The 26615-nt window shown below is 45.9% G+C and overlaps 1 protein-coding gene across 13 annotated transcripts in view; it reads left to right on the top strand.

Annotated features, from left to right (window-relative positions):
• The first annotated feature begins 338 nt into the window (after nt 1-338).
• The window catches only part of VPS13D (vacuolar protein sorting 13 homolog D), a 244880-nt gene continuing 218603 nt past the window's right edge, over nt 339-26615 (top strand). For 12 of the 13 annotated variants that reach the window (XR_011535561.1, XR_011535551.1, XR_011535547.1 and 9 more), the window contains exons 1-15: nt 339-467; nt 3628-3802; nt 9124-9201; nt 11310-11500; nt 11600-11680; nt 14779-14895; nt 17418-17522; nt 19323-19493; nt 19930-20030; nt 20893-21061; nt 23044-23145; nt 23282-23483; nt 24245-24424; nt 25562-25692; nt 26527-26602. Coding sequence is in view for 9 of the 13 variants with exons in the window: in XM_070603023.1 (XP_070459124.1) it covers nt 3706-3802; nt 9124-9201; nt 11310-11500; nt 11600-11680; nt 14779-14895; nt 17418-17522; nt 19323-19493; nt 19930-20030; nt 20893-21061; nt 23044-23145; nt 23282-23483; nt 24245-24424; nt 25562-25692; nt 26527-26602 (1801 nt within the window). In the remaining 4 variants the exon portion in view is untranslated. Of the gene's footprint in view, nt 468-572; nt 1070-3627; nt 3803-9123; nt 9202-11309; nt 11501-11599; nt 11681-14778; nt 14896-17417; nt 17523-19322; nt 19494-19929; nt 20031-20892; nt 21062-23043; nt 23146-23281; nt 23484-24244; nt 24425-25561; nt 25693-26526; nt 26603-26615 lie in introns of those variants that run through there. The other variant, XM_070602995.1, reaches the window with a different exon arrangement.

Below are 26615 nucleotides of genomic sequence, written 5' to 3'. Positions count from 1 at the left end.
GCAGCCGTTTTAAGCAGGGAAGTGGCATGGTCTGAATTACGCTTTAATAGACCTCTGCGGCTGCTAAGTGGAGAATCCACCGTGGGTGGGCCAGACGGAAGGCAGGGGGTTGTGGGAGGAAGAATCCTGGGTTCCAGTATTGTCTGAGCCAGTCTCTTTTGTGCCCCTGCCCTCTCCTGGGACTCAGTTTCCCCGCCCTGTAAAAGAGGCCTGGTCCAGGGCGGTTCTCCGGCTTCAGCCCCAGCAGCATCCGCGAGCCCAGCAGGGGCCTGCAGCCCTGCAGGCGCGGCCGCGGGCGCCAGGGGGCGTCTGCTCGATGACTCGGCGCTCGGCTGGCCAGGCGCCGGCGCGTCGCCGCTCGATTGGTCGGGCCGGGCGGGCCGGGGCGCCGCCGCCAGCGCCATTGAGGAGCGGCGGGGAGGAAGCGGCGCGCAGTGCCGGGCTGGGGCGGGCGCCGTTCGCGACAGGTACGGGCCGGGCGGGCACCAGGCAGCCGGGGCGCGCGTGGGCCCGCGCTCGGCCTTCCGACTCCGCTTCCGACCTGGGGGCCCGGGCCCGCCCGCGGAGAGCGCGGCGCTGGGAGCCGGGGATCCCGGCGTCCGGCCCTCGGGCCGTCCGAGCTCCTCCTGGGGCCCGGGGGCGCCCGAGCCCCCGACGGCCCGAGTCCGCCGCCCTCCCGGGGACTCCTGCAGCCGAGTCCCCGCGGGCATCCCAGGCGCACGCTCGGGCTGCCGGAGCCTCTCGGGACCCCGGCGTCAGTGTCCTGGGGAGTCCGAGTCTCCGCTGGACCCGGCACCGTTTCTAGGGTCCCGGCAGCCTGGCGCCCCGGGATCGGGGGGTGTCAGCCGACGTCTCGCCGCCTGAGCCGCGGTCTCAGTGCAGGACCCCACTGTGCGAGCCCCCCAAGCGCACGCCCAAGAATGGGGCGCCAGGCAGTTCTCCAGAGTGTCTTAACAGCCCCCTTCACCAGCCTTCTGGGGTCACGCTCTGGGATGGGGACATCAGGCTTCAAACTTGTCTTTACGCCTCGCCCCCTGGGGTCACACCCTGGCTGAGCCCCTCCTCCCAGGTAGGGGACCCCGGCGCCCTTCTCCAGGCTTTATCTGGGAGGTGGGGTCTCCGCCCCCTGGAGCGGGGCTTAGGGTTGTGAGAGCAGAAGGAGGGGCGGGAGGATTGTGGGATCCTGGCCTTCTGGGCAGTCCTGTTCCTGTGGGGCCCCTGGCCTGGCACCCGCCCCCCTCCGGCCTCCTATCTCCGAGCTCCCTGGAGCCCCGAGGAGTGGTGCCCCGGGCCAGTTGCCAGTCCTTCCTACTCCTGGCTCTGGCCGCCCCTCGAGGGAGGGGCCTGGCTCAAGGTCACGCCCGGCTGTCTGCCCGCCCGTCCGCCCGCTTGTGGGCTGAGCACTGATCCCCAATGTCACCTGCCCTGCCGATTAGGGGAGGACAGGTGGGGGTTAGTGCCAGGCAGCTGCCTGGAATCCCTGATGAACCAGAGTGTAAACACTTTGGGATTCTGGCCAGCCCGGCGGGCCTTCCTGACACCGGATTCCTTAAGGGAATCCTTGAAGTGGCCTCACGCCTGGTTTAGGGGCTTAGCAGAGCTAATGGCTGCTTTCTGGCTAGGGCCTCAGTTTACTGACCAGGGTGTTTTCAGTGCTTCTCACCCCATCTTCTTTTAATCTGTGCTTTGCATCTTCCATTTTCAGGGGAAGGAGAGTAGGGTCCGATCTTGTGTACAAACTGACAGTTGTTTACTGGAAGAGCATTTGTAGTTGGCACTTCAGAGAGAGTGTGTTGGCATTTAGGGCTGAAATCAATGGCTGTGACTTCAAAAATAGAGTGTGCTCTGACTTTGGCTCTTCGCCTAAGTGTGTTTGTAGTCTACATAGTAAGACTAGATTGGGCGGGTTCACATTTTGTTTTCACAGATTTACTTGTTTAAAGTTATAGTAAAGAAATGTGTCCTTTACTCAGACTGTTAAACATTTCTTATTTTAAAAAATTTGCTCTTGTAATCTCTTCTTTAAATGTACCCAATAATATCTAGCAGATTCCAAATTTTGCACAAAATGTAGCTTTAAAAAAAATCTTTGAGGGGTTGGCCTGGTGGCATAGTGGTTAAGTTTGCTCTCTGCTTCTCTGGATCCTGGGCTGGACCTACACACGGCTCACAAAGCCACGCTGCGATGGCATCCCATAAACAAGGTGGAGGAAGGCTGGCACAGATGTGAGCTCAGGGACCACCTTCCTCAAGCAAAAAGAGGAAGGTTGGCAGTAGATGTTAGCTCAGGGCCAATCTTCCTCACACACATACACACAGAATCTTTGGGAAAAAATTAGTATTTCACCAAATGCTATTTATTTACTTGTTTGTTTTGACTGTCACCGTTGACAAATAAAAGTTAATCTTGTCTGGAAGTTCAAGACACCGTTGACAGATAAAAGTCAGTTTTCCATGGAGGTTGAGTTAACTCTCACAGGGCCTTGTGTTTTGGGTCCTTGTCGGGTGGCAGCCTTTCATTTGGGATAAGCGTATCTTCTGGCATTAGGCTGAATCACTGGAGGTGGGGCAAAGTGCTTGGAAAGGATCCCGACAGGGCTGGTTCCAACTGGGATGTGTGCCATGGCCAATCTGGAGTGTCTAGCGTGGTGGGCTTGTGTTTGACGGGCTTGGCTTAGGGCAAGATTTGGAGCTCACATTTCTGATTGGGATCTATTAGCTGAGTGATCTCAGAATCCATTTAAACTGTAGTGTCTGAAGTTCCCTCATGTTAACTTTTTGTTATACTAAAGATAATCTATATATTTTTTGCAATGCTAATAAACACTAATTGTTATAATAGGCAGTAGAAATCCAGTACTGAGTGCAAATACTGTAGCTGGAACGAGAGGATTTCTGGTGTTTGTAATTACTGACTAAGAGGGTTCATTGAATCACCATCATCTGGTGCCCAGGTACCAGTAATGCAGTTCCAGGAGATTTAAGAACAATGATAAGCTACTGCCATCTCCCTTCCATTTATATTATTTTAGAAATGATCCTGATGAACAAATTTGCAAAATTAAATTAGGGAAGGCTTAAAGAGGATCATTGCAGAATATGAAGTTTATTGATACAGTCTCTTAGGGCATTTTTCCCTTAATCTAGGGCAGGGTTTCTTAACCTGGCACTATTGACATATTGGGCTGGGTAATTCTTTGTTGTGGGGGCTGTCTTGTGTGTTACAGGATGCTTAGCAGCTTCCATGGTCTCTACACACAAGATACCAAAATGTCTGTAGACATTGCCAAATTACACCGGGATGAGACCCTCTGATCAGGACAGTCTAGTCCCAAGGTGAATCACTAAACACACGCAGTTTAATGATTAGTTACATCGAAAAGATACACAACTTTGAATTGTAGGTGGTTTTTGGTAAATTTATAAGTGACTATTCCTTGCAGCTGCCCCAAAGTAGATGCGTTGGTTTGCCCTCCATTATACTAATGGGCGTCTTGCCGTTCTTCTCACCCATCTTTTCTTAAATCTCTGCTTTGCATTCATCCACTTTCAGAGAAGGTAGAATAGGAAATCAGCTTAGAAGGTCATCTAGTTTTTCTGTTGATTTCCTTTTTTTTCCTTTCGTAGATTCTTCTGTGACCATGAGAGAGAGAGAGAGAAAGAATGATCCATGATTTTTAAGCACCTTGTCTTGAGGATATAGACATGTTGGAAGGTCTTGTAGCCTGGGTTCTCAACACCTATCTGGGGAAGTACGTCAATAACCTGAACACTGACCAGCTCTCTGTTGCACTTCTGAAAGGTGAGTACATATTTCTCTTTTTTGTAAAGTATGCCTTTGCAGATGGCATTTCTGTTTTTTATGATCTTTTTGTTGTTTTGAGAATAATAAACCATAATGCCCAGATGGCTTTGTGCTAAATATGTGTAAAAGGAAATATGTTCTCCCATATGACACTGATTATTATTACAGGTAACTTAAGTATGTAGCTGTATTGCTCTAGATTTTAGAGAACTATTAAATATTTGAAAAACCCAGTATATTACTGGTAACTGTGCTTTATCCCAGTTAAGTTTTTAGCTTTATGAAGCTTTATGGAGGCAGCCATGATGTACTGACAATGGCATTGGCTTTGGCTTCAAATCCAGCTGTGTAACTTCTTGACTATTTGAACAGGTGATTGAAATTCTAAGAGTGTTTCTCTTTTTTTGTTTTGTTTTTTGAGGAAGATTAGCTCTGAGCTAACTGCTGCCAATCCTCCTCTTTTTGCTGAGGAAGACTGGCCCTGAGCTAAGATCAGTGCCCATCTTCCTCTACTTTATACGTGGGATGCCTACCACAGCATGGCTTGCCAAGCGGCGCCGTGTCCACACCTGGGATCCGAACTGGCGAACCCCGGGCCGCCAAAGCGGAACGTGTGCACTTAACCACTGCGCCACTGGGCTGGCCCTGAGAGTGTTTCTTTAGAAGAAGAGGGTTATATACCTCTCCAGGGTTACTGCAAGGATCAGACAGAGGGACATTTAAAGTTCTTATCCTACGAGCATGTAATAGACACCCAGTAGGAATTTTAAAATATGTTATGGGGAAGTCTTCAACAAGATTTCCGATGTCTTGTCTTGCTTAGTAGTAAAGTACCGAAAGCTTGAGATATTGTAGCCTTTACAGGCCTACAGTTGCTAAGTGCAGTCCAGTGGTTTGGGGTGGAGATTGGAAAGCTCCTTTTTCCCCCTTCTTAAGTTCTCTTTGTTCAACTCAGAATGAAACCCTTTAGCAAATCTAGAGAAAGAAACTAAAGTCAGTCTGCAAGGATGTAGACTCATAGGAAGTGGAAAGGAGAGCTCAGATTCAGTGGAGACCTCAGCTTCCTGGGACTGAGAGTTTTGGCAGGTGGACGGGGACAGGTTGGTTGAGACAGCAGTGATCCAGATGTTTGTGTAGTCTGAGAGGAGGTTCCCCTGTCCCCGGAAGGGTTGCTTTCCAGTTTTTCTGAGCCATCTAAACCAGTAAAATGAGTGTGGCAGCGATGGACTGCGGGGAACTGTGGTGGTCGCCCCTCCCGCTTCCTTCCTTTCATTGGATGTAGAAATGGGTTCTTTCCTAATCTCCTCTTCCTGCTTGTCGTCCTGGCCTTAGAAGGGAGCTGCAAAGTGCAAAGTGAAAGTGACCAGTCCGGCAGGGAAGAGGATGTGCTCAGAGTACACTATTGCTGTCACGTTCACCACCTGGGTCACTTGTTGAAGTTTTCACACACGCACTGAAGCTAACCAACTCGTACAGGGCAGGTGATGGCCTGGAGAGAGAACTGCACACCAGAACCTTGCTAATAAAAGAGTTGGGTTTCTCGAGAGTAGTAGGGTAAGAGCATGTTTGCTGAAGAAATGACTAGGTAGAAGTTTGTGCTATCTCATGTAGCTTGGAGTCTGTATCAATACCAGAGTTCTAATCTCAGCAGTTTTAGACAGAATGTATCTTGTAATGACAACTGTGTGCATGTCTCTGATGCTTTAAACTCTTTTCTGTGCTGATTTCCTTTTTAAAAAATATTCTCTATGGCTTTTAAGGAAGCTGTGGAATTTGAGGAATGTTTCTCTGCAGAATGAAACGACGCTTTTTCTTTGATAACTTATGTTAGTATGGTGCGCCATCCTTATGGAACCAAAGCACACCACAATGCTTGGCCAGAAAAGTATTGCAGCATTGCAGTGTACCGAGAGGGTGGCTTTGTAAAGAAGTTGACACTTTTTGTCCATCTTGATGCCACAGTTACGCAGTGCTTGGGTGGAGGGTACTAGATAGGAAGAAGAATGTTAGTTCAGTCCATCTGCAAGTCTTTACTGTTCTAGATGCTTTGAGAAGTGAAAAGGAGACTGAAATAGTGGTCAAGAGTGTGGATTTTATGGCCAGACTGGATTTGAATCCATTTCCTCCATTTACCAGTAACTTGGGCAGATTATTGAAGTTTTTCCTGCTTCAGTATCCCTTTCTGTAAATTGGAGATAGTATTAACTATCTCATAAGTTTCTGAGGATTAAACACATTAATGAAGGTCAAAGAGCTTAGACCTTTTCCTGGCATATCATGGGCCCTCAGTCATTGTTAGTAATCGTCCATCGTCATGACCATCAACGTATGCCTGGCTGGTGGGTTGGACTTCAAGGCTACATTGTGCACTCATGTTAAAAGTCATAGAAATGGAACGTAGCATGTGAATAGTTGAAGGACAGAGATAGCGCCTGTATAATATTTCACTTGTTTAGTCATTCAACAAACACTTATTGAGCACCTGCTTTGGGTAAGGCTCTGTGTTATGGAATGATACAGAAAGGGGAGACAGTAGAAGATACTAAGAGCTCAGGCGTCAGATCTAACCCCAGGTTCACCACTTAAAAGCTGTTTGTGACTATGAGCAGGTTACTTAAGCCTCCTCTTCACCCCAGCTCCCTCCTGCTACCTGAGATCAGACAGATGTGGTCTGAACTCTAGCACTATCACTTACTAGCTCTGTGATTTTTAAGCAAACTGCTTGTCCGCTTAGCCTCATTTTTCTCATCTCAAAAATGGAGAAAATAATAGTATTTCCTCATATTGTTGTGAGGATTTAATGAGATAATGCTTAGGAAGAGCTTGGCACTAGTAAGAGCTCACGGAATGATAGCTGCTGTTATTATTATTATTGCTGTTCCACCTCTGTCTCTCTAGTCGCTGCCCTCAGAGAGCTGTTAGCCTGTTGGGGAGACGGAAATGATGCAGTAATACAAGGCAGTGTATGGTGAATTTTTGTCCTGGAGAAAAAGGTGTGATGCAGTGGGGTGCAAAGGGGCAGCCATTCATCCCGCCTGCAGGACTCTGGGAAGCTGTTGTGGAGGTAGCTTTCCAGGGGGTCTTAGCAGGATTTCAGTAGGTGGCCTAGGGGGTCTCCACATTCTAGATAGGATGGAGCTTGTGAGCAGATGCAGAAGGCTGAAACCTTGCAGGGCACGTTTGGGATAGTTGGGGCCAGAAAGTAGCGGCTGCCAATGCCATGTCAAGGAGTCTGAACTTGGGGCCGTCGGCATATCTGTGTATGTGTATACTTAGATTCTCCCTCCTTTTTGTTTTTATAAGCTCTGAACCTCAGGTCGGCCCTTTAAATGACGTAGAGCCAAGGCAAGAGAATCCAGTAGCCTCGGTGATTACTGAAAAATGACCAGCCTCCAAATTCACCCCAGTTCTAGTTGACTAGGTTTCTTGCTAATCTAAGATGAGGAATTTTTGGGTGACAACTGCATAAATAAGCCTGCAGATTATCTGCCTGGAAATAATTGAAGAGCATCATCATTTATAAAGTACTCACCTCTTCTGGGAGGGGCCTTTCCAGCAGGGCCGTGTGGGTGCGTGTCTGAGCGGGCGGGGAGTTAGGAAGTCTTCTGTCTTGAATCACTGCTGCCGCTGTTTTGCCTGGTTCCTTTGTTTTTGACTTGCTACAGGCTGCCCTTTCTTCTCATTCTTGCCTCTGTTTCCTCTTCTTTCTAGACCACCCCCTTTGCTCTCTGCATTTCAGCTTCTTTAATTTTTCACGGTGTGGATTGCGTACAATTTCCTTCCACTTCTCCAAGCTGTACAGTAGCCAAGGAAACCTAGGGCTGTCTGCCTGTGTGACAGACTTGGGTATCGAGAAATAGAGCAGATGATTCACACTGCACATGATGCTCTTCAGAAGAAGAAGGATACTTTCTCCCTTTAAGTTAATTTCAGCTGATAAGGAACAGGTTTCATGTTTTTTCCCCCCATGATCATTTTTCTCCTAAGTGTGGAAGTAGGATTATTTCCAGGCTCTCTGGGGTTATTAACTTATCTTTTTGGTTAGTCTTAAGGTATGTAGGGCGCCGTGTGGACAAATGTTCCTGCAAAAGTCTAAAACAGAAGTTGGGTGCATTTGCTCAGAATCTGCCAAATTGCTAGATTTGAATACTTCTTTAGAAGCCAATAACCCACAAGTCTTGAACCATCATTTAAAGGGAAAAATGATCATTTCTTGTATTAGTTTTTCCTCAGGGAAAAAGGCTTGCTTGCCTTTCTTCTAATTTTTCTTACCAGTTAATGGTTGCTGGGTGGTTGTTGTCTCTACTCCCTGTTCTTGAAAATTTTTATGTCAGATTTAAGTGGCTTGGAAATTGCCTTGTGTTGTACAGACAGTTTTGTAAAACAGTGGCTGTCTCCCCAGCCCTTTGAGGATGGGGACCCTGCCGTCTTTTTTTGCATTCGCAGTGCCTAGTGCAGAGCAGGGATTGGTGTCTATGTGTGAATGAATGACTTCCATAGCTGGGAGAGTGAGAGATCCAGCTGCACCCCCTTGACTGTTCCTTCAAACTGCTTTGGAGACGTCTTGTACTTTTAGGTTTAAGTCATTGTAAAAGCTCGGCTGAGAAAGACCCGCAGCAGTGCTTCGTTCCTTTACTTTTTCTGGCTGGTTATTGCACCTGCGGGTGGAGGTGTAGAGGAGAACATGTGGAGTTGATCTCTCCAGAAGAGAGAGTATAATTCCTTTTTATGACCAACTTTATTTAACTCTCGTGGGCTCTGAGATGTTATGTGCAATACACCCGTTTTGTGGGGGTGGGTGGGGAGGCGGAGCTTGTTAAAAATTGTAGATTTCTATGTTTCAGTCCCAGAGCTGTCTGGGCAGGGGGCCCAGGAGCTTGCATTTCATTTCGGGTGATTCAGGTATTAGTGGTCCGCTTGTGAACGCCAGCCTAACCTAGGGGTCTGCAAACTGGCCAGCTGGGAGCTGAGAATGGCTTTTACATTTTTAAAGCCTCGTTAAAAAAACCGAAAAGAAAATATACAACAGACGCCATAAGGCCTGAAATATTTACTGTCTGACTCATTCCAGAACAAGTTAGATCCGTGCCTAAACCCTTCATCAGCTGGCAAGCTTCAGCTGCTACTTCCATGTCGGAGTGGGATGGTCAGGAAGCTAGCAGAGATAAAGCACATAGGCCAGTCATAGCGCTACGCATGCCTTTTATAGCTCGAGTCTAGATGTAAAACTTCTCCTGTGACCTTCAGTGATTTGCACAAAGGAGACACCTCCTGCATTCGTTGGATGAACAATTCATGATGTTGTTTTCGTTTTTTAGGTGCCGTTGAATTAGAAAACTTGCCATTAAAGAAAGATGCCCTGAAAGAACTGGAGTTACCGTTTGAAGTCAAAGCTGGTATGGGAAACTAAAGGAGAGGGAGGCAGTTTTGAATCATATTGTTTGGGACCTGAAAATTGAGAGCCCTTGAGTTTGGCGCTATTGACCAGGAAGAGGCAGGATAGGAAGTGTAGAGTTTAGATCAGTCATACAGTGTGGCGTTTTCTGTCAGGATGACCTTGGGGTGGTGGGGAGGTCAGGTGGCTCCCAGACCTACTGAATCGGAGCTTCCAAGGGCGTGTCACTGGACCTGCATTTTTCATAAGCATCCCAGGTGGCTTATGTTTATTGAAGTGTGAAGGTCTGTTCCAGGTACAGGGAGTTCCGACTTTCGGAGAGTTCATTATAAATATTACTGGGAGACAGTTTACTCTATTGAATGAAAGGTGGGCTCTGGAACAGTATGCTTGGGTTTATATCCCATATCTGCCATTTTCTGGCTGTGTGACCTTGGGGAAGTTCCCTAACCTCACTGTGTGATTCCTCCTCTTTAACATGGGATGATAATGGTACCTACCTCATGGGGTTGTTGAGAGGAATGCATGAGCTAATGCACCAAAATCACTCAGAACAATGCCTGGCACACTGAATAGCTGTTTGCAGTGACTGTAGGAGTTTTGCAGTTACTAGGTTTGGTAAGGAAACAAGAATTGTCAGAGAATAAAAACATTCCTTACTAAATGACCACTTATAAAATTAGTCCCTCTTCAGACACCCCTCATTGTTCAGCAATAGCCTGTTCATGTCAGTCAGTCTTTCCCTTATTTGGGCTACTTAATAATACACTAAAATGTAAGTACAATGCAGATCAATTGCTAGGTGAATTAGAATAGAAATCTTGCAAAAGATTCAGGCTTTCTGGAAGTCAATTCGAGTGATACGTGAACTGCCAGAGTCACAAGCAAAGGCGCTGACAAATTAGGACCTGAGAGAAGTTCCCAACAACGATGACATGTGGGTACTTCCAGCAGTTATCATTTGAATATCCGAGGATTAAGAGAGGCTCTGGGAAGATTGATGGAGTTTTCTAATATTTCTGCAAAGATGACCCTTTTAATGCTTGTTCTGCAAAAATTAAATGAAATGTTAACAGAAGTTATATTTTGCTTTTGTATAACTATCAAATATTATGCATCTTCCCCCAATTAATTTATATTAGAATTGTATCTGTGCATGAATTATTGTTAAAATTCTGCTATTTCAGTTATAAATGTTACTAAATATAAAAAACACTTGTTTTTTTAGATAAAATCTAAATTAAAATATTTTTTCATTATGTGTTGTAAAATTTCTTAATTTATTACTGGATTACACAGTCCATCACTGGGTGTTGGTGATAATTCTGTTATCTTAAATTTAGCAGATCGGTTCCACTTGAGTCTAGACCTTAGAGGGTAATGGTTATGCTTTGAGCACATGTGTTGCTCTTAGAGGTAGAATATTAGTTGGGCCGTGTGGATCTTTGAGAGTTAGGATAGTTCAGATGTTCTTATGCATTCTTCCTTAGTGGTGACTTGCCTTATTAATTGAATTTAAAGAAGGCTTGTGGTCTATGAGGCTTGGCTAGAAATGGTGGAATTTGGGAAATAAATACCATAATTCTACCGGGCCGTTTAGCTTTCCCCTCAGCCCGGGTTCTCATGAAGAATCAGAGTTCTTTCTCGGGAGAGTGCCACTGCAACATGACCTCTGTTCCAGTTCAGTTGTGCACTATGTTCAAGATTGGACGTGTTGTAAGTCTGATAACTCCAATAAGTACTTATCAACCAGCCAATTAATAACGAACAGGAAGTGAGTTTTGTCCCTATGGGCTTGTGCAGGTGTCTTGGGAAGAAAGATACGCTGAGGAAGTTTAAGATGTAGTCTGGTTGGGGAGGAGGCAGTTTTCAGAGAAGAGATGTTGCATTTGATATCGTAAAGTCACACTGAACTTTTTCCAGCTTCTAATTCATTCTTAGAGATTTCAGCCTACTAACATTTGTTTCACATGTATGAAAACTTGCTGCTTGCTTTCTTAAAAAATAAATGGTAAAAATAGTAATGCTCCTTAAAGAAAACTAGAAGAATACAGGAAAATAGAATTAAAAAATGTGTACAGGCATTTAAGAAGACTTTCCTTTTCCCAGGCTTCATTGGGAAAGTAACCCTTCAGATTCCCTTTTATCGCCCCCATGTGGACCCTTGGGTGATCTCCATCTCCAGTCTTCACTTAATTGGAGCCCCTGAAAAAATACAGGATTTCAACGATGAAAAGGAGAAGCTGTTGGAAAGGGAGCGCAAGAAAGCTCTGCTGCAAGCCCTGGAGGACAAGTGGAAGGCAAGGCAGAAATCCTTGTGGCCGTAAGAGCGGTGGTGGGGAGACTTCTGAAGTGAGCACAGCACCAGCTTCTGCTCACACTGGCTCTTTCCTTTGTAGAGTGAACGGCAGCAGAAAGGGGAATCCTACTGGTATTCAGTGACTGCCTCGGTAGTTACGAGAATTGTGGAGAACATTGAAGTAAGTGCTGTTACTTTTACAACATGGAAGGGATTTCTCAGGCTTGAATGTATTTCACTTCTTGGTCTGTTGCTGACACAGGGCGTACAGAGAGCGGGCCGACTGCTCAGCTGTGCCGTCTTCTAGGCACTGCCAAGGGGAAAACCTGAAAGGCAAGTCGGCTCTGGGCAGACACAGGATTTTCTTGCTTCAGCTAGTTGAGTAGGAGTTTCTGTTTCACTTACATTTCACTGCACTTTCTTTTTGAATGTTGGAATCCCACTTGCTAAAGGATTCACCCCTTAGGAAGCCAGGTTGCCTAAGACTTCATGACTGTGTTGTTTTGGGCAAATCACTTAACCTCTCTGGTCTCAGCTTCTTCATCTGTAAAATGAGAGAGGTTGGATATGTGGTTTCCAGTTGATGGCGTAGTGAACTGTGAACAGCCCACTGAGAGATTTAACTCACTGATGTGTCTGGTGGCACTTTGATGAGTTCGAAGGCTGGGGCTGTTTGGCCACATTTTCTGCTTTAATTACATTTTGTTTTGTCCTCAAAAACTAGATCAGTGTCCACACTAATTTTCATGAATGTCATGAGAGTTAGCCCCTACTTAGTACCTCCAGGGTTTTCTTGCAATGCCAAGGGGACACAGGCCAAACATTTTCTGGGTGTACCACTTCCCAAAAAATACAGTGTGCGGTTGTTGGTTTCGTAACTTTGATAACGTCCACAAAAAGATCAGTACATTTGAGGTGGCTGCTTTGAATTCTATTTCAGGCATTTATTTTTTTAGCTGCTATTGATTTTTAAACATTGATTATTATTTTAATTTTGTTTTTAATAATAGCTTTATTGAGATTTAGTTCACATACCGTAAAGTTCACACTTTTAAAGTGTATAGTGTTTTTTAGTATATTTACAAAGTTGTGCGTTGATCGCCACTATCTAATTCCAGGACATTTTCATCATTTCAAAAAGAAACTTAATGCCCAATTAGTAGTTATTCCCAATTCTCCTCTCCCTCAGCCCCCTGTGACCACTAATCTACTTTCTCTATTGATTTGCCTCTTCTGGGCATTTCATATCAATGGGATCGGACACTTTGTGGCCTTTTGTGTCTGGCTTCTTTCATTTAGCGTAATGCTTTCAAGGTTCATCCATGTTGTGGCAGGTATCAGTACTTTATTCCTTTTTGTGACTGAATAATATATTCTATCGCATGGAATGTTGAAGATAAACAAAGCCAGACCTTAGTTAGAGTGGTGAAAACAGATTTTATTCAGTAACTGCCGACAGTAGGGGAAAGAGCAGAGCTCCATTCCAATTTCCACAGAGGTGACCGGGCCTTTTAAAGGGAGAATGAAGGGGTGGGGGGTGTGTGTGTGTAGGGCCCAGGTGAAAATTACGAAGGGATGCTCAGTGTAAATGTGATGAGGCTTCTGTTCTCCCCCAGAGACTGGAGACAGAGGCTGTCCTTCCTGATGATTACATTTCAAAGGAATGGCTTTCAGGTCCTTGAGTTGTAGGAGGTACATAAACATCTTACAGGGATGGAGAAAGATTTGCGATTGGAGCCCTTTGTGGTAAGTGCTCTGAGAAAGGGAGGCCAGGGCCTATTGTCAGGTGTTGGCTAGAACAAAAGCCCTGAGCTTTCCCAGACCAGCGCTCAGACAGGGGCCGGAATGTCCCAGGACACAGCCTTAGGCTGCTAGGAGCTTTGTTAAAATCTGGTCTGGTCTCTTAGTGCAGGGCTTTTTGTTGGTTTTTTTTTCTTTCTGCTTTTTCTCCCTAAATCCCCCCAGTACATAGCTGTATATTTTTAGTTGCGGGTCCTTCTAGTTGTGGCATGTGGGACGCCACCTCAGCATGGCCTGATGAGCAGTGCCATATCCGCACCCAGGATCCGAACCAGCGAAACCCTAGGCCACCGCAGCGGAGCGCGCGAACTTAACCACTCGTTCATGGGGCCGGCCCCATTACTGCAGGGTTTGAATGCGGTATTTGGACTGAGTTTTTGCAGTTCTCAGGAAAGGCCACATGTTGTTTACCCGTTCATCAGTTGATGGGCATTTGGGTTGTTTCCACTTTTTTATGAGTAATGCTGTTATAAACATTTGTGTGTATGTTTTTGTGTCAATGTATGTTTTCAGTTCTCTTGAATATATACCTCAGAGGAATTGTTGAGTCATATGATAAGTCTGTGTTTAATTTTTTGAGGAACTGTCAAAGTGTTTTCCAGAGAGCCTGCACTGTTTTACAGTTTCACCAGTAATGCGTGAACGTTTCAGTTTCTCCACATCCTCATCAACACTTTTTGCTGTCTGTCTCTTGATAGTAGCTGTCCTAGTGGGTGTAAGGTGATATCTCATTGTTGTTTGGATTTGCATTTCCTTAATGATTAATGTTATTGAGCATCTTCTGATATGCATCTTGGCCATTTGTATATCTTTTTTGGAGAAATGTCTATCCAAATCCCTTTTCCATTTTAAAAATTGATTAATTTTTTTACTGTTGAGTTGTGAGCCTTCTTTATATACTCTGCATCCTAGTCTCTTATCATATACATGATTTGCAAATATTTTCTCCCATTCTCTGGGTTGTCTTTTCCCTTTCTGTTAGTATTTTTTAGTTTATTGAAGCAGAGTGCCTTTTCTATGGGCTGCCTTTAGGGGCAAGGGGAAAGACAGACAGAAAGAAAGAAGTACAAAGTATATATGCCGGGCTGGTGTGCCTGTGTCCAGGTGTGGGGACACAGAGGCAAGAGTAAGATATCATGAGGGAGGGAGGGACAGTTACTAGATACAATGGTGTTACTTTCTTTTAGTCTTTCTTTAAGGTGTCTTCTGAAATGATTTAATGAAAGTGTTGTGACTGTCTCCTTGAGACAGCACTAATCTCAACTGTCATTCACATCCAGCTTGTGACTGCGACTCTCTCAGGAACTTGAAGTGTGTTGGACAGGTGTGTAATGTAAACGTCTGTATAAAGCGCTGGCTGTGGTTGACTTAAATGGCTCCAGGGCACTTTGACCCCGACCTGTAAAGTTCTACCTGCGGCAGAAAGTTCCACCTGCGGCAGTTGTCCAAATGTGTCCTCCTTTCTTCTTGCCTTTGCAGTTAAAAATTCAAGATGTCCATTTGCGCTTTGAAGATGGTGTCACCAATCCTTCCCATCCTTTTGCGTTTGGCGTCTGCATCAAGAATGTGTCCATGCAGAATGCTGTCAGCGAGCCTGTGAGTATGAAATGTACTGCACCAGGAGGAAAGCACTCGTTCTAGGGAATTTGGGGCTCTGCCTTTTGTAATTTTTGTTATGTACATGAGATTGCATTCTTTTCCACCATGTTCTTTGCCGCCTATGTATGTCTCTTGTCTGTATGCAGCAAATCTAATTTACTGAAATAGGGAAACAGTTCATTTTCTCTGACTTCTCGTTGTTTCACTCATCCCTTAAATGTTGGCGCAGTCCCTTTCATTTTATACACGAAGAAAGTGAGGTGCAGAAAGGATTTCATCTCTGAGTTTCTTCTCAGCCTGCGTGTACTCCCTGGGTAAACTCGTTCTGTCCCATAGTTCCAGCTGCCACTGGGGGATGTTTGCTGCTGGCTTCCGGATCTTGAGCTCCTGTCTGACCTCCATATTCATGGTCTTTAACTACCTAAGGGACCCCTCTGTGGTATTTTAGGCTTGTCATAACCAAAATGACCCTGTTAAATTCCATCTGTCCGTTTTGCTCCCATGAAACCAACTTTTTTCCTTTGTTCTGTAACATGTTACTGAATGTTAAAACAAACAAACGAAACTAACATCTTTTGAGCCCTTTTATGTGCCAGGCACTGTTGTTAGTGCTTCACATGATTCACCTCGTGGAATTCTCATCACTTTTCCACCACCATTAGCCTCCTCCTACACCTGAGGTTGCTAAGGAGCAGTAAGATAGGGTGAGTGAGGGAGCCAGGTCTTGAACCCAGGTGGACCAGCTCTAGATCAGGGCTTGGGAAACTATGTCTGGGGGCCAAATCTGGCCCCATCTATTTTTATAGGTAAAGAGTTATTGGATCACTGCCATGCCCATTCAAGTCATGTTTAGGGCTGCTTTTGTGCAACAATGGCAAAGTTGAGTAGTTACAACAGAGACTCTGTGGCCCACAAAGCCTAAATATTGGCTGTCTTGCCCTTTACAGAAAAAGTTTGCCATCCCTGCTTCAGAGCATCTGTTCTTACCAATACACTAACTTCTAGAGGCCTTGTGCTCATCCTTTCGCTTCTTATTCATCAACTTCTGTATTCATTTGGTCACAATGTTCTGCCAGTTTTTCCTGCAGAATGTCGTCAGTGTGGCTCTTCCTCTCCTTTCACTGTGACTGTGTGAGTTTAGGATCCTGTCACCTTTTGCCCAGAATAATGAAAGATCCTGTTCCGTGACCTCCTTGCTCCCATCCAGGCTGTGGATTCACTCTATACCAATGCCTCGTGGCCTTCCTTATGTCACGGCACACAGAGAAAATGTAGTCTTTGTACAGGACACTGGGGCAAATGCATGTGGTTCCTTGGGGCTGGAGATGGTTAGCTCAGAGTAATCGGATATTTATGAAGTGTAACTTGATCCTATAAACTTGCTCATTATGTTGACACACTCGTGACTCATTTCTCTGGCACACCTGAGGGGAAGCCTCTGCTCTGCACTGTTGCCGGAGTTCTGTTTCTAAAACACATACCTTTTCCTGGCACGTGCCTACATCACAACCCTTGGTGGCTCCAGGTCCCTGCAAGTATGAAGTCCCAACTCCTTAGTGTGGCATAAGCTTCCTTTTGTAGGGCGTTAGTCTCCTGGGCTTACCCTAACGACTTACCACAAACCAGGTGGCTGAAAATAATGGAAACTTACTCTCTTCAGTTCTGGAGGCCAGGAGCCCAGAATCCAGGTGTTGGCAGGTTGGTTCTATCTGGAGGCTCTCAGGGAGAAACTGTCTCGTGCTCCTTCCTGGCTTCTGGTGTGTCCCTTGGTGTTCCTTGGCTTGTAGATGCATCTCTCCAATCTCTGCCTCCATCTTCCCATGACCTTCTCCCACGTATGTCTGTTTTCTCTTCTTAAAAGTACACTGGTTATTAGATTAGGGTCCGCCCTAATCCAGTATGACCTCATTTTAATTTGATTACATCTACAAAGACCCTGTTTCTAAAAAAGGTCCTATTCACAGGTTCCAGGAGGACATGAAATTCAGCCCAGTACAGCTAATAACATTCCAGGCTACTTTTTTTTAGCATTTCACTCCCTACTCCAAATATGCGTTCAAACACATGTAGCTGTACTGCCTGCACTCCACGAGTCCAGTGTTCCAGTTACACAGACGTGTTCACCGTCCTCTGAAGATATCAGGCCTTCTGTATCGTGGACCCTACTCTTTGAAATGCATCCCCATCCTTCCTTCTTACCCTACCCTTTGCCTGAAACTTATGTATCTTTCAATACTTATCCACACAGTGACATTTTCTCTCTTGTTTGCTCACAGCACCTTATATATTCCTCCTTGGCTCCCTCTGCTTAATTGAAGTTGTTGCATGCTTGTATTCCCCCTTAGCTAAATTTTGAACTCTGTAAGAGCAAAACCATGTTTTAATTCAGTTTTGTGTCCCTGCCACCTTGCAAAGTGCCTCGTGTATGATTCTTCACAAATGGTTTGTTGAATGAATGGATGAATGAATTTGTGAATAGAGGAGTCATCTTGTTTTCTTCCCTGTCTGTCTTACCTCAGGTACAGAAATTAATGCGGAAAAAGCAATTAGATGTGGCAGAATTTAGCATCTATTGGGACGTCGATTGCACTTTACTGGGGAATTTGCCTCAGGTGGAGTTACAGGTATGATTCTGGCAGTGGGCTTCACCGTAACAACAGTGGAGTGAAGTGGTGTAGGGTCACTGCCATGGGGTGTCTGTGCCCGGCCTCTCTGATCCCCTGCCTCTCCATAGCATCCGCTCCTCCTCCAAAGCATCCGCTCCTCCTCCATAGCATCCGCTCCTCCTCCATAGCATCTGCTCCTCCTCCATAGCATCCGCTCCTCCTCCAAAGCATCTGCTCCACCTCCATAGCATCCGCTCCTCCTCCATAGCATCCGCTCCTCCTCCAAAGCATCCGCTCCTCCTCCATAGCATCCGCTCCTCCTCCATAGCATCCGCTCCTCCTCCAAAGCATCTGCTCCTCCTCCATAGCATCCGCTCCTCCTCCATAGCATCCGCTCCTCCTCCAAAGCATCTGCTCCTCCTCCATAGCATCCGCTCCTCCTCCAAAGCATCTGCTCCACCTCCATAGCATCCGCTCCTCCTCCATAGCATCCGCTCCTCCTCCAAAGCATCTGCTCCACCTCCATAGCATCCGCTCCTCCTCCATAGCATCCGCTCCTCCTCCAAAGCATCTGCTCCTCCTCCATAGCATCCGCTCCTCCTCCAAAGCATCTGCTCCACCTCCGTAGCATCCGCTCCTCCTCCATAGCATCCACTCCTCCTCCAAAGCATCTACTCCTCCTCCAAAGCATCCGCTCCTCCTTCATAGCATCCGCTCCTCCTCCAAAGCATCTACTCCTCCTCCAAAGCATCCGCTCCTCCTCCAAAGCATCCGCTCCTCCTCCAAAGCATCTACTCCTCCTCCAAAGCATCCGCTCCTCCTTCATAGCATCCTCTCCTCCTCCATAGCATCCGCTCCTCCTCCAAAGCATCCGCTCCTCCTCCATAGCATCCGCTCCTCCTCCAAAGCATCCGCTCCTCCTCCATAGCATCTGCTCTCAAGTGGGTTTGCTTGAGCTACTTGTTATGTATGTAACTCGAACAATATATAGTGTTTAGTGCATGCTTTACATTTATATTGTATTATAGATTTCTTTGTGTTTTTTTTGCTCTTAAAGCTATGTTTTTAAGACTGATCAGTGTTGCTGTTTCTTCTTCTAGTTCATTGCTTCTTTTTTTAAATGTCTTTTATTTTTATTTATTTATTTGCTTTTTATTCTTCTCCCCAAAGCCCCCCGGTACATAGTTGTATATTCGAGTTGTGGGTCCTTCTAGCTGTGGCATGTAGGATGCCACCTCAGCATGGCCTGATGAGTGGTGCCTTGTCCATGTCCAGGATCTGAACTGGCAAAACCCTGGGCGGCTAAAGCAGAGCCTGCGAACTTAACCACTCGGCCAGGGGACGTCCCCAGTTCATTGCTTCTGACTACTGCATAGTATTTCACTGTATGCATCCCACATATCATAGTTCTCCATTCTCTTAGCCACTATGTGCTAGGCATCCAGATTGTAAATGAACAAAGCACCAGATCGGAGTCTTAAAGAAGAGCTTTCTTATTACAATGACATTGAAACTTCATCTTCAGTGGCATTCCTTTAAGAAATACTTAGAAAGTCCTTATAAATTATTAGATAGAAAGTATTACTGTTTGTAAAGGATAAAAAAAAAATCTCAGTTTAATCTTTTTGTAGAGAAATTGTAGGTGGTTTAAATGAGATGGAGAAAAATAATTCATTTTTCTCCACCACCCAAGATTATCTTTGGTTTTATCCTGTTTTTGGATTTTGGTGTAATATACCATAGATTAGATAACATGCCAACATGTAACTTGATCCTAAAAACATTTGCTATAATGACAGACCTTCTTGTGACACTCAGGAGGCCATGGACAAGAGCATGGAGAGTCGTGATCATCACTACATCTTGGAGCCTGTGTGCGCATCTGCTCTTTTGAAGAGAAACTGCTCCAAGGAGCCCCTGAGGTCTCGGCACACTCCCCGCATGGAGTGTGATATTCAGCTGGAGACCATTCCCTTGAAACTCTCTCAGGTACCCTCTTTCTGCCCGAGGCTTTATACTCTCACTGTTGGACTGGGACCTGGGGTGAGGGGAGCATGACGATGGAAGGGTCTCAATACTTCACAGTCAGTAGCCTAGTGGGAAAGAAAGAGCACGTGAGACCAAAGCTGTGGCGGGTGCAGAGCCCACTGTCTCTTGTGCTGTCGGATTGGGTTGATTTCAGGTTAGTTTTGATTTGACGTTTTTAAGTGCTGAGCAAAGAGTACGAGAGAGAGAAAATATAAATACTTAACTGTCAGTGTTCAGACAGAAATGCCGCTCGATGCTGAAATTTGGTCTTTCAGTTTGCACTGGGTTTCACTTTTGTGGATTGACTAATATGAATTGTTTTCGTTAGATATAGTCTTAACTGAGTAAAAGAAACACATCAGTTCTAACCTAGTACCTATCAACCTCTAATAAAAAGCTGCAATACCGGCAAATCATGGAATTCCTCAAGGAGCTGGAACGAAAGGAGAGGCAGGTCAAGTTCCGAAAATGGAAACCCAAAGTGGCCATATTTGAGAAGTAAGGGCTTGTAAATCAATTGTTTGTATGTGAAATGCATTTCATAGCATCTTCTTTTTTTGTATATAGATCAGAAATATGCCTCACTGTCCTCACACATGGTTGGAGATGAAAGTACAATCAATTTTTCTGGTCTTTAAAATGCCATTTCTGTTGTTTATCATCGTTGGTGTTCTTACTGTGTATTTGTTTGGTGGCGTGGGTTTACTCTTAGCTTGAGCGTGGTGGAATTGAGAAGGTTCTGTCCATCTCATTTAGCAAGCAGCCTGGTGCTGCCCTGGTGGGACCTGATTGCACAGTGAATACTTCACAGTAGTCTCGATCCTCCTCTTCTGTGTCTTTTCTCCCAAGTTGTTTGGTCAGCATTTGTATAGTACACTTTATAACTTCTAGAGCAAAAATAAATCTATTCATGTTACAATGATAAGCTTGACCAGTTTAATATATTAAAACTTTTTTTAGATCCTGTATATGTCCATATCTTTTCTGAAGTGTTCCATTTAAAATCTTTAGCATCAAATCCTTGGTGATTATCTTGTGATAGTGTTTACGCTACAGTCAGCACTTGATTATCTGTCAGTGGAAGGCACTGATACTATGGGTGATTCAAACCCGTTGAGTAACGTGTTATTATTGATGTGTAAGTGGAGGATCTTTTATCTGACGTTCTTTGCCAGTAAATTTACTTTCCCCATATGTTGAATTTAGCCCAATAGTAAAATGAGTTTGAGGCATAAACTGCTGGCTGACAAGAGAAAAGATGGCTCAGAAGAGGAGTGGTGTCATGTGGATTGTCCTGGGTCAGTGGCATTTTAGTTGCTTTTATTGTAAGAACTAATTACTTTGTTGTGAAATATCCCAGCTGCCGAGAGTGGTGGTATTTTGCTTTGAACGCGAACCTGAATGAGATCCGAGAGCAGAGGAAGCGTTGTACCTGGGACTTCTTGTTACACCGCGCCCGCGATGCTGTATCTTACACTGACAAGTACTTCAGCAAATTAAAAGGAGGCTTGCTGTCTGCCGACGACAAGGTGAGGGGACCATTGTCTTGCATTTCTTGTCTTCATTCAGAGGATAAGAATCTCTCTTAAAGGCTGAGGAAAATGGAATCTGAAGAAATAAAGTCCGTGGCTAAAGATCCTAGTTTCACAGCGTGGATTTGGTCTTTACTAGGGTGATAACTTCTTGCACGGCCACGGCCTCGCCTTGGCTGGAAGTATCCTCCACCTTCTGCTGCATGAGGAGAGCCAGGCCCCGCGGGGAGGGAGAAAAGGTGGCCATGTTCTTCCACACCTTCATGCCCTCTCGCCTCCCCCAGCTCTCTGTGCAGGGCCCAGAGAGACTCTCTCCCTAGTCACCTTGCTCTCTCCAAAGCCTGATCCTAGTCATTTTTCGCTTCCCTCAAAGCCTGTAGCTGATCCTGTGGCGTTGGCCTGCGTTTCCCTGCTCCCAATGTGCTTGGCCGACCTCAGGGTGTTCTGGAGGTGGAGGCTCGGTGGAGGTGGAGTCAGTGGTGGAGGCAGGCTCGGGTTTCAGTTAACTGTAGGGCTAGAGACCCTTAAAACTGCGCTGCTGGAGTCCTGGCCTGGAACTCCATCTGCCGCTAGTCTGTCTGCCTCTGTCTCCCCGGGGAAGGGGCTGTGGATTGCTTTACTCCTTGATTTGTTTCAGTTTGGTGAGCATCAGTCTTTGCAATAGCAATTTAGACTCTCCCATATCTTGGCTCAGGTGCTGTCTCTTAATGATTTCTTTAGCAAACCTTTCTAAGCTTCCCTTTAGTCCTATCTTAGTCAGCTTGGGCTGTTATAACAAAATACCACAGACTACGTGGCTTAAACAACAGACGTTTATTTCTCACAGTTCTGGAGGCTGGAAAATCCAAGATCAAGGTGCTGGCGGATTTGGTTTTTAGGGAAGGTCCTTTTCCTGGCTTGTAGACAGCTGCCTTCTTGCCATGTGCTCACAGGGCCTTTCCTGGGTGGAGAGAGATCTTTCTGTCCTCCTCTTCTTGTAAGGGCACTGATCCTATCATGAAGGTTCCACTCTCATGACTTCCTCTAAACCTGTTCACCGCTGACAGGCCGCCCCCCACCTCGTCAAATGCCATCACACTGAGGGTTAGGGCTTCAACATGAAATTTGTGGGGGGCACATTCAGCCCATGAGAGCACCCCACTGTGCTGCCCGACAGCAGTGCTGAATCCCTAGGTATTCCTGCCTCTCCTGCCGGCACCCAGAGGCACGACCCACTCTCTCTGTTAATGCTTTTTCACCAGTGTCAGGCGTGGTTACTGACAGGCACCTTGTGGACAGGATGGAGTAAACCAGACACTGTTTTGGATGGTTAAAGGCCCAGGCAAAGACATGGAGGGAGAGAGAAATCTAAATTATAACTGAGGTGAGCAAGTAAATGCAGAGCCTCTCCTTTTACTTGATGTTAGGGTATAAGAAACAGTTTAGGCTAGCTCATTCTACCTTCTGCATCTTTGCATGTAGCTGGCTACCACTGTTCTCTCCTAACTAGCATGAAACAAATGAAAATGACCACTTCCTTGCTGATGTCCCGTATGAAACCAAGGAGCCGGAGGCCTGCATACTTATGTGGAAACCTGGTCCTCAGTTTCCTCAGCGGAAGTGGGAAGAATGCTACCTGGTCACCGGCTGTGACCAGCTGAGGCGATGCGTGTGAACGCTCAGTGCTGTGCAGAGTTCAGCGTGTCATGGCAGCCCCCGTGCTTCGTTGCCTGTTTGCATCTGATGCTGTGCTTTGTGCCCTCTGTGCTTGTGATCAGTTCAGAGACCAAGGAGAATCTGCCACGGCTCCATGGAAAAGCTGTTGAAACCAGAAACGTGGCGATCATGGGCTGTCTGTCTTCACTGTCTTTTGGCCTTCGGTGGAAACGTTGGGGGTCAGATAGGTTCTTTCACGGTACTATGGTGGTTGTGAAGGTGGCCAGTTTCTCTGGAGCTGTAATACCTGTTTTGTTTGTTTGTGTTTGTTTCCACCCAAACAGGAAGAAATGTGTCGAATTGAAGAGGAACAGAGCTTTGAAGAATTGAAGATTTTGCGTGAGCTGGTTCATGAACGGTTTCACAAACAGGAAGAACTGGCAGAGGTGAGAAATCCTCTATGAGGAGGTGTGTTGGGACCCAGCACTCAGTGCTCCCGAGGGGGACAGAGAATAATCAGCGGCATTTCACTGCTTGTTTCTGTCTGTGGCGCTCAGATTTGCTCGTTTTTGGTTGACACAGAGCCTGCGAGAGCCTCAGTTTGGTTCTCCCGGAGACTCTCCTGGAGACCCCGAGGCCGGCGGAGGCAGCGGGATGCTGCAGTACCTGCAGTCCTGGTTCCCCGGCTGGGGCGGCTGGTATGGGCAGCAGACGCCTGAAGGGAAGCCAGCGGAGGGCCTGCCCGCAGAGCAGCCGGAGCAGTGGACTCCGGAGGAGATCCTGGGTACGCGGGGGCTGGCCTGCACCTGGCCTGGCTGTAGTGGAGGGAAGCAGTTGGTTTGTGAAAAGTCATCTCTTTGTGAAATGGCCTGCAATATTGTTAAATAAAAAGCGCAGACGTTTGTAAACAGTCTGTCTCCTGGTCGTAGAGGCAGAGAGAGGAGGTTTGGAGAGAGACTTCATTTGCAATTTCATTGCTAAACATGAATGTTAGTAGTACAGTTTCAGATAGATCTGAGTGGCAGCGACTGGCAGAGAAATACATTGATCAAGTTCAAAAGTTTTAAACCGAAACTTGAATACCAGTGCAGAGCCACCCTTTAGACCCTTGCTGTCCAGTGTAGTATCCATAACCACACATGGCTATTTAAATTTAAGTTAATTAAAATGAAATACAGTTAAAAATTCACCTCCTCAGTTGCACCAGCCACATCAGCCACACGTGCCGTGAGCTCTCCAAGCCATTGTGGTGAGTGGCCACTGTGCTGGGCAGTGCAGATGCCGAGCATTTCACTGGACGGGGCAGTGCTGTTCCAAACCGGGCTTTATTGTGAATCTTCACGTCCCCCTGGCTTGACAGTAAGTTGATAAGAGCCCTTGTAAAGCAGCTGGGGTCATTTTACATTAGTGAATAAAACAGTCACCTTCGACTTTGGAGTTCTTCCCTAAAAAAGGGAAAAATAGTTAAACAATGCCAGTGTGCCTGGTGGTGCTTTTGCAGTTTTCCTATGTGTTTTCGTAAAGTCTTGTCTTCCTCACGTTTAGGCACCGAGGAGTTTTTCGACCCCACTGCAGACGCCTCTTGTTTGAACACGTATACGAAGCGGGATCACGTCTTTGCGAAACTGAACCTGCAGTTGCAGCGGGGAACCGTGACTCTGTCACACCAGGAGCAAGGGACCCCCCAGACAGACGAAAGTGCCTTCATGCAGCTTGAGTTTTCAGGTACTGCCCCAGAGAACTCGCTGAGGCTGTTTCTCTCCCTGTGAGCCGGTGTCCGGTTGAGTCTCATTATTTGCGGTAGTTGTATCCTAGAAAGTTGCCGTGAACCCTGGATTATGAAATCCTGAACCATTGCCCCTCGGGGAAATACGGGGTTAGGTGCCTGCGAGCATCTGGTCACAGCCTGCCTCTGTGGGTCAGTACAGAAGCTTGTTTATGAGTGCTCGTGTTTACAGACTCCTATTCAATACATGCTGTCGATCATTAGTTTTGGACTCATGGCTGCTGCGCTGTGACTGACGCCTGAGCGAAGCTTACCTGCTATGAGTGTTTTCTCGCTAAGGCGCCACAGCCCTCTTGTGCTAGATAGTGCTTCAGCACTATGCTTGGGGGCCATTTCAAACAGCGAAATCACCAGCAAAAAGCACAAAAATGTAAAAAACTTGGTGCTAAATAGACCACGCAAAGTGCACTTACGTCCAGGCTGAGAGCTGCCACTAGAAGGCAGAGTGTTGCCTCGTTCAGCTTCAGCTGGGAGCATGCTCATCAGGTCACTCAGGTTTTTTGCTGCTCTGCACGTGTCCTCGGAAGCGCCGCAAGGATTGATTTTTGGGGTTACAAATACATTTTAGAAAATAGGTGAATTTGCAAATACAGAATCCACGAATAATGAGGATTGACTGTATTTGACTTCTTTTTGTGACTTTGAATTAAAGCTGTATAAATAAGTACCCAGATGTTGGTTTTCTCTTCTCGCACATGTTTTCGCTGCAGTCCGTAAAGGAGCTGTTTAGCTGAGCTTCGTCCGTAGGTTAAACGCAGACGACCAGGCACAAGCCGGTTTGTTTGACTTTATAGGCTTGAGAGCCGAGGGTATCAGGAACTTAGTGTGAACTAGCAGATAGTGTAAGATTCATTATAAAGTGCTCTGTTTAAAATTCATTCTGCCGGGACACTTCTAATAATCCTCATGTGTTTATGTAGATAGATTTACATCGACATATGGATAGGATTATTTTGTTCTAATTTCAGGGCAAAATAGTTCATGCTATCTGATAGTCTTCTGTAAATTGTTATATCTAATGCTTTTAAAACACTTTATCATGGCGTAGTATCAACTCTCATATTTATTTTTTGTAGATGTGAAACTTCTAGCAGAATCTCTTCCTCGAAGAAACTCCTCCTTGCTTTTAGTCCGGTTGGGTGGACTGTTTCTCCGAGACGTGGCCACAGAAGGAACTATGTTTCCTCTTCTGGTCTTCCCTAACCCAGTACGTACAGCAGTGGGACGGCCCATCCGTTCAGGGTGTTGATGAAATGAGGTCTGTTTGAGGAAAGCAATAAGGAATATTAACTTGGTTCGTTCTGACATTTGGTTGTTCTGAGACAGAGGCTGAGTAAAAACAAACTGGACTTGGTCGGTTTTTTGAATTGTTAGAGAGTGAGTGTTGGTGGGATCTGTGGCAATGCCTTCCTCCCCTCCTGTGTCGTTGTAGCCACCAGGGAATAGTTTGCTCTGATTTGGAAGAAAATGCCGTAAGCATCACTATTTCCTGCATTTCAAGGTCAATGTTGGCATTTCGTCTCTATCTGACAGTCATTTTCATGCATTCTGACCCTTAGTCACTGAAGGTTGTGTCATTTTTCCAGCGTTCCAAAGTTTTCTATAGATAGTAATTTTTTATGTGTAAGATGCTTTATTAATTAGAAGATCTCTCATCTTATTAAGTCGGGAAGGATACAGTCATAATAGTTGGAATATTTAGCCACTGAATCTGTCCATAATTTTTTGGCGAGGGGGGTTGTGGGAGGAGGAGAGGGTGGGAGGGAAGAGTGGGTTTGAAAAGCCGTGCACATTTACTGTTCATTTAGCAGTCATTCATTCATTGTGCTGAATGCGAAGTAGCACACTGTCCATACTGGGCTGGGAAGAAGGCGCAGACTGGAGGGGTCAGTCTGCAAGTCCTCAGTAATCTGACGCCAAGCGAGTTGTGGTTGGATTGTGCTCAGTGAGAGTGATGCCAAAGGGTAAAACATGAGTGTGTGTGCACAGTGAATCGACCCCTCTCGCCCTGACCTTTTTGCATTTTGTGTGTGTTTAATAGCAAAAGGAAGTTGGCAGAGTCTCACAGTCTTTTGGTCTCCAGACAACATCTGCAGACAGAAGTGATCATTACGCTGGTAATTTGTCCTG

Source organism: Equus przewalskii, chromosome 2 (assembly GCF_037783145.1).
Source record: "Equus przewalskii isolate Varuska chromosome 2, EquPr2, whole genome shotgun sequence".
NCBI classification, from domain to species: domain Eukaryota; kingdom Metazoa; phylum Chordata; class Mammalia; order Perissodactyla; family Equidae; genus Equus; species Equus przewalskii.
This window is presented reverse-complemented; position numbering and strand designations above follow the sequence as displayed.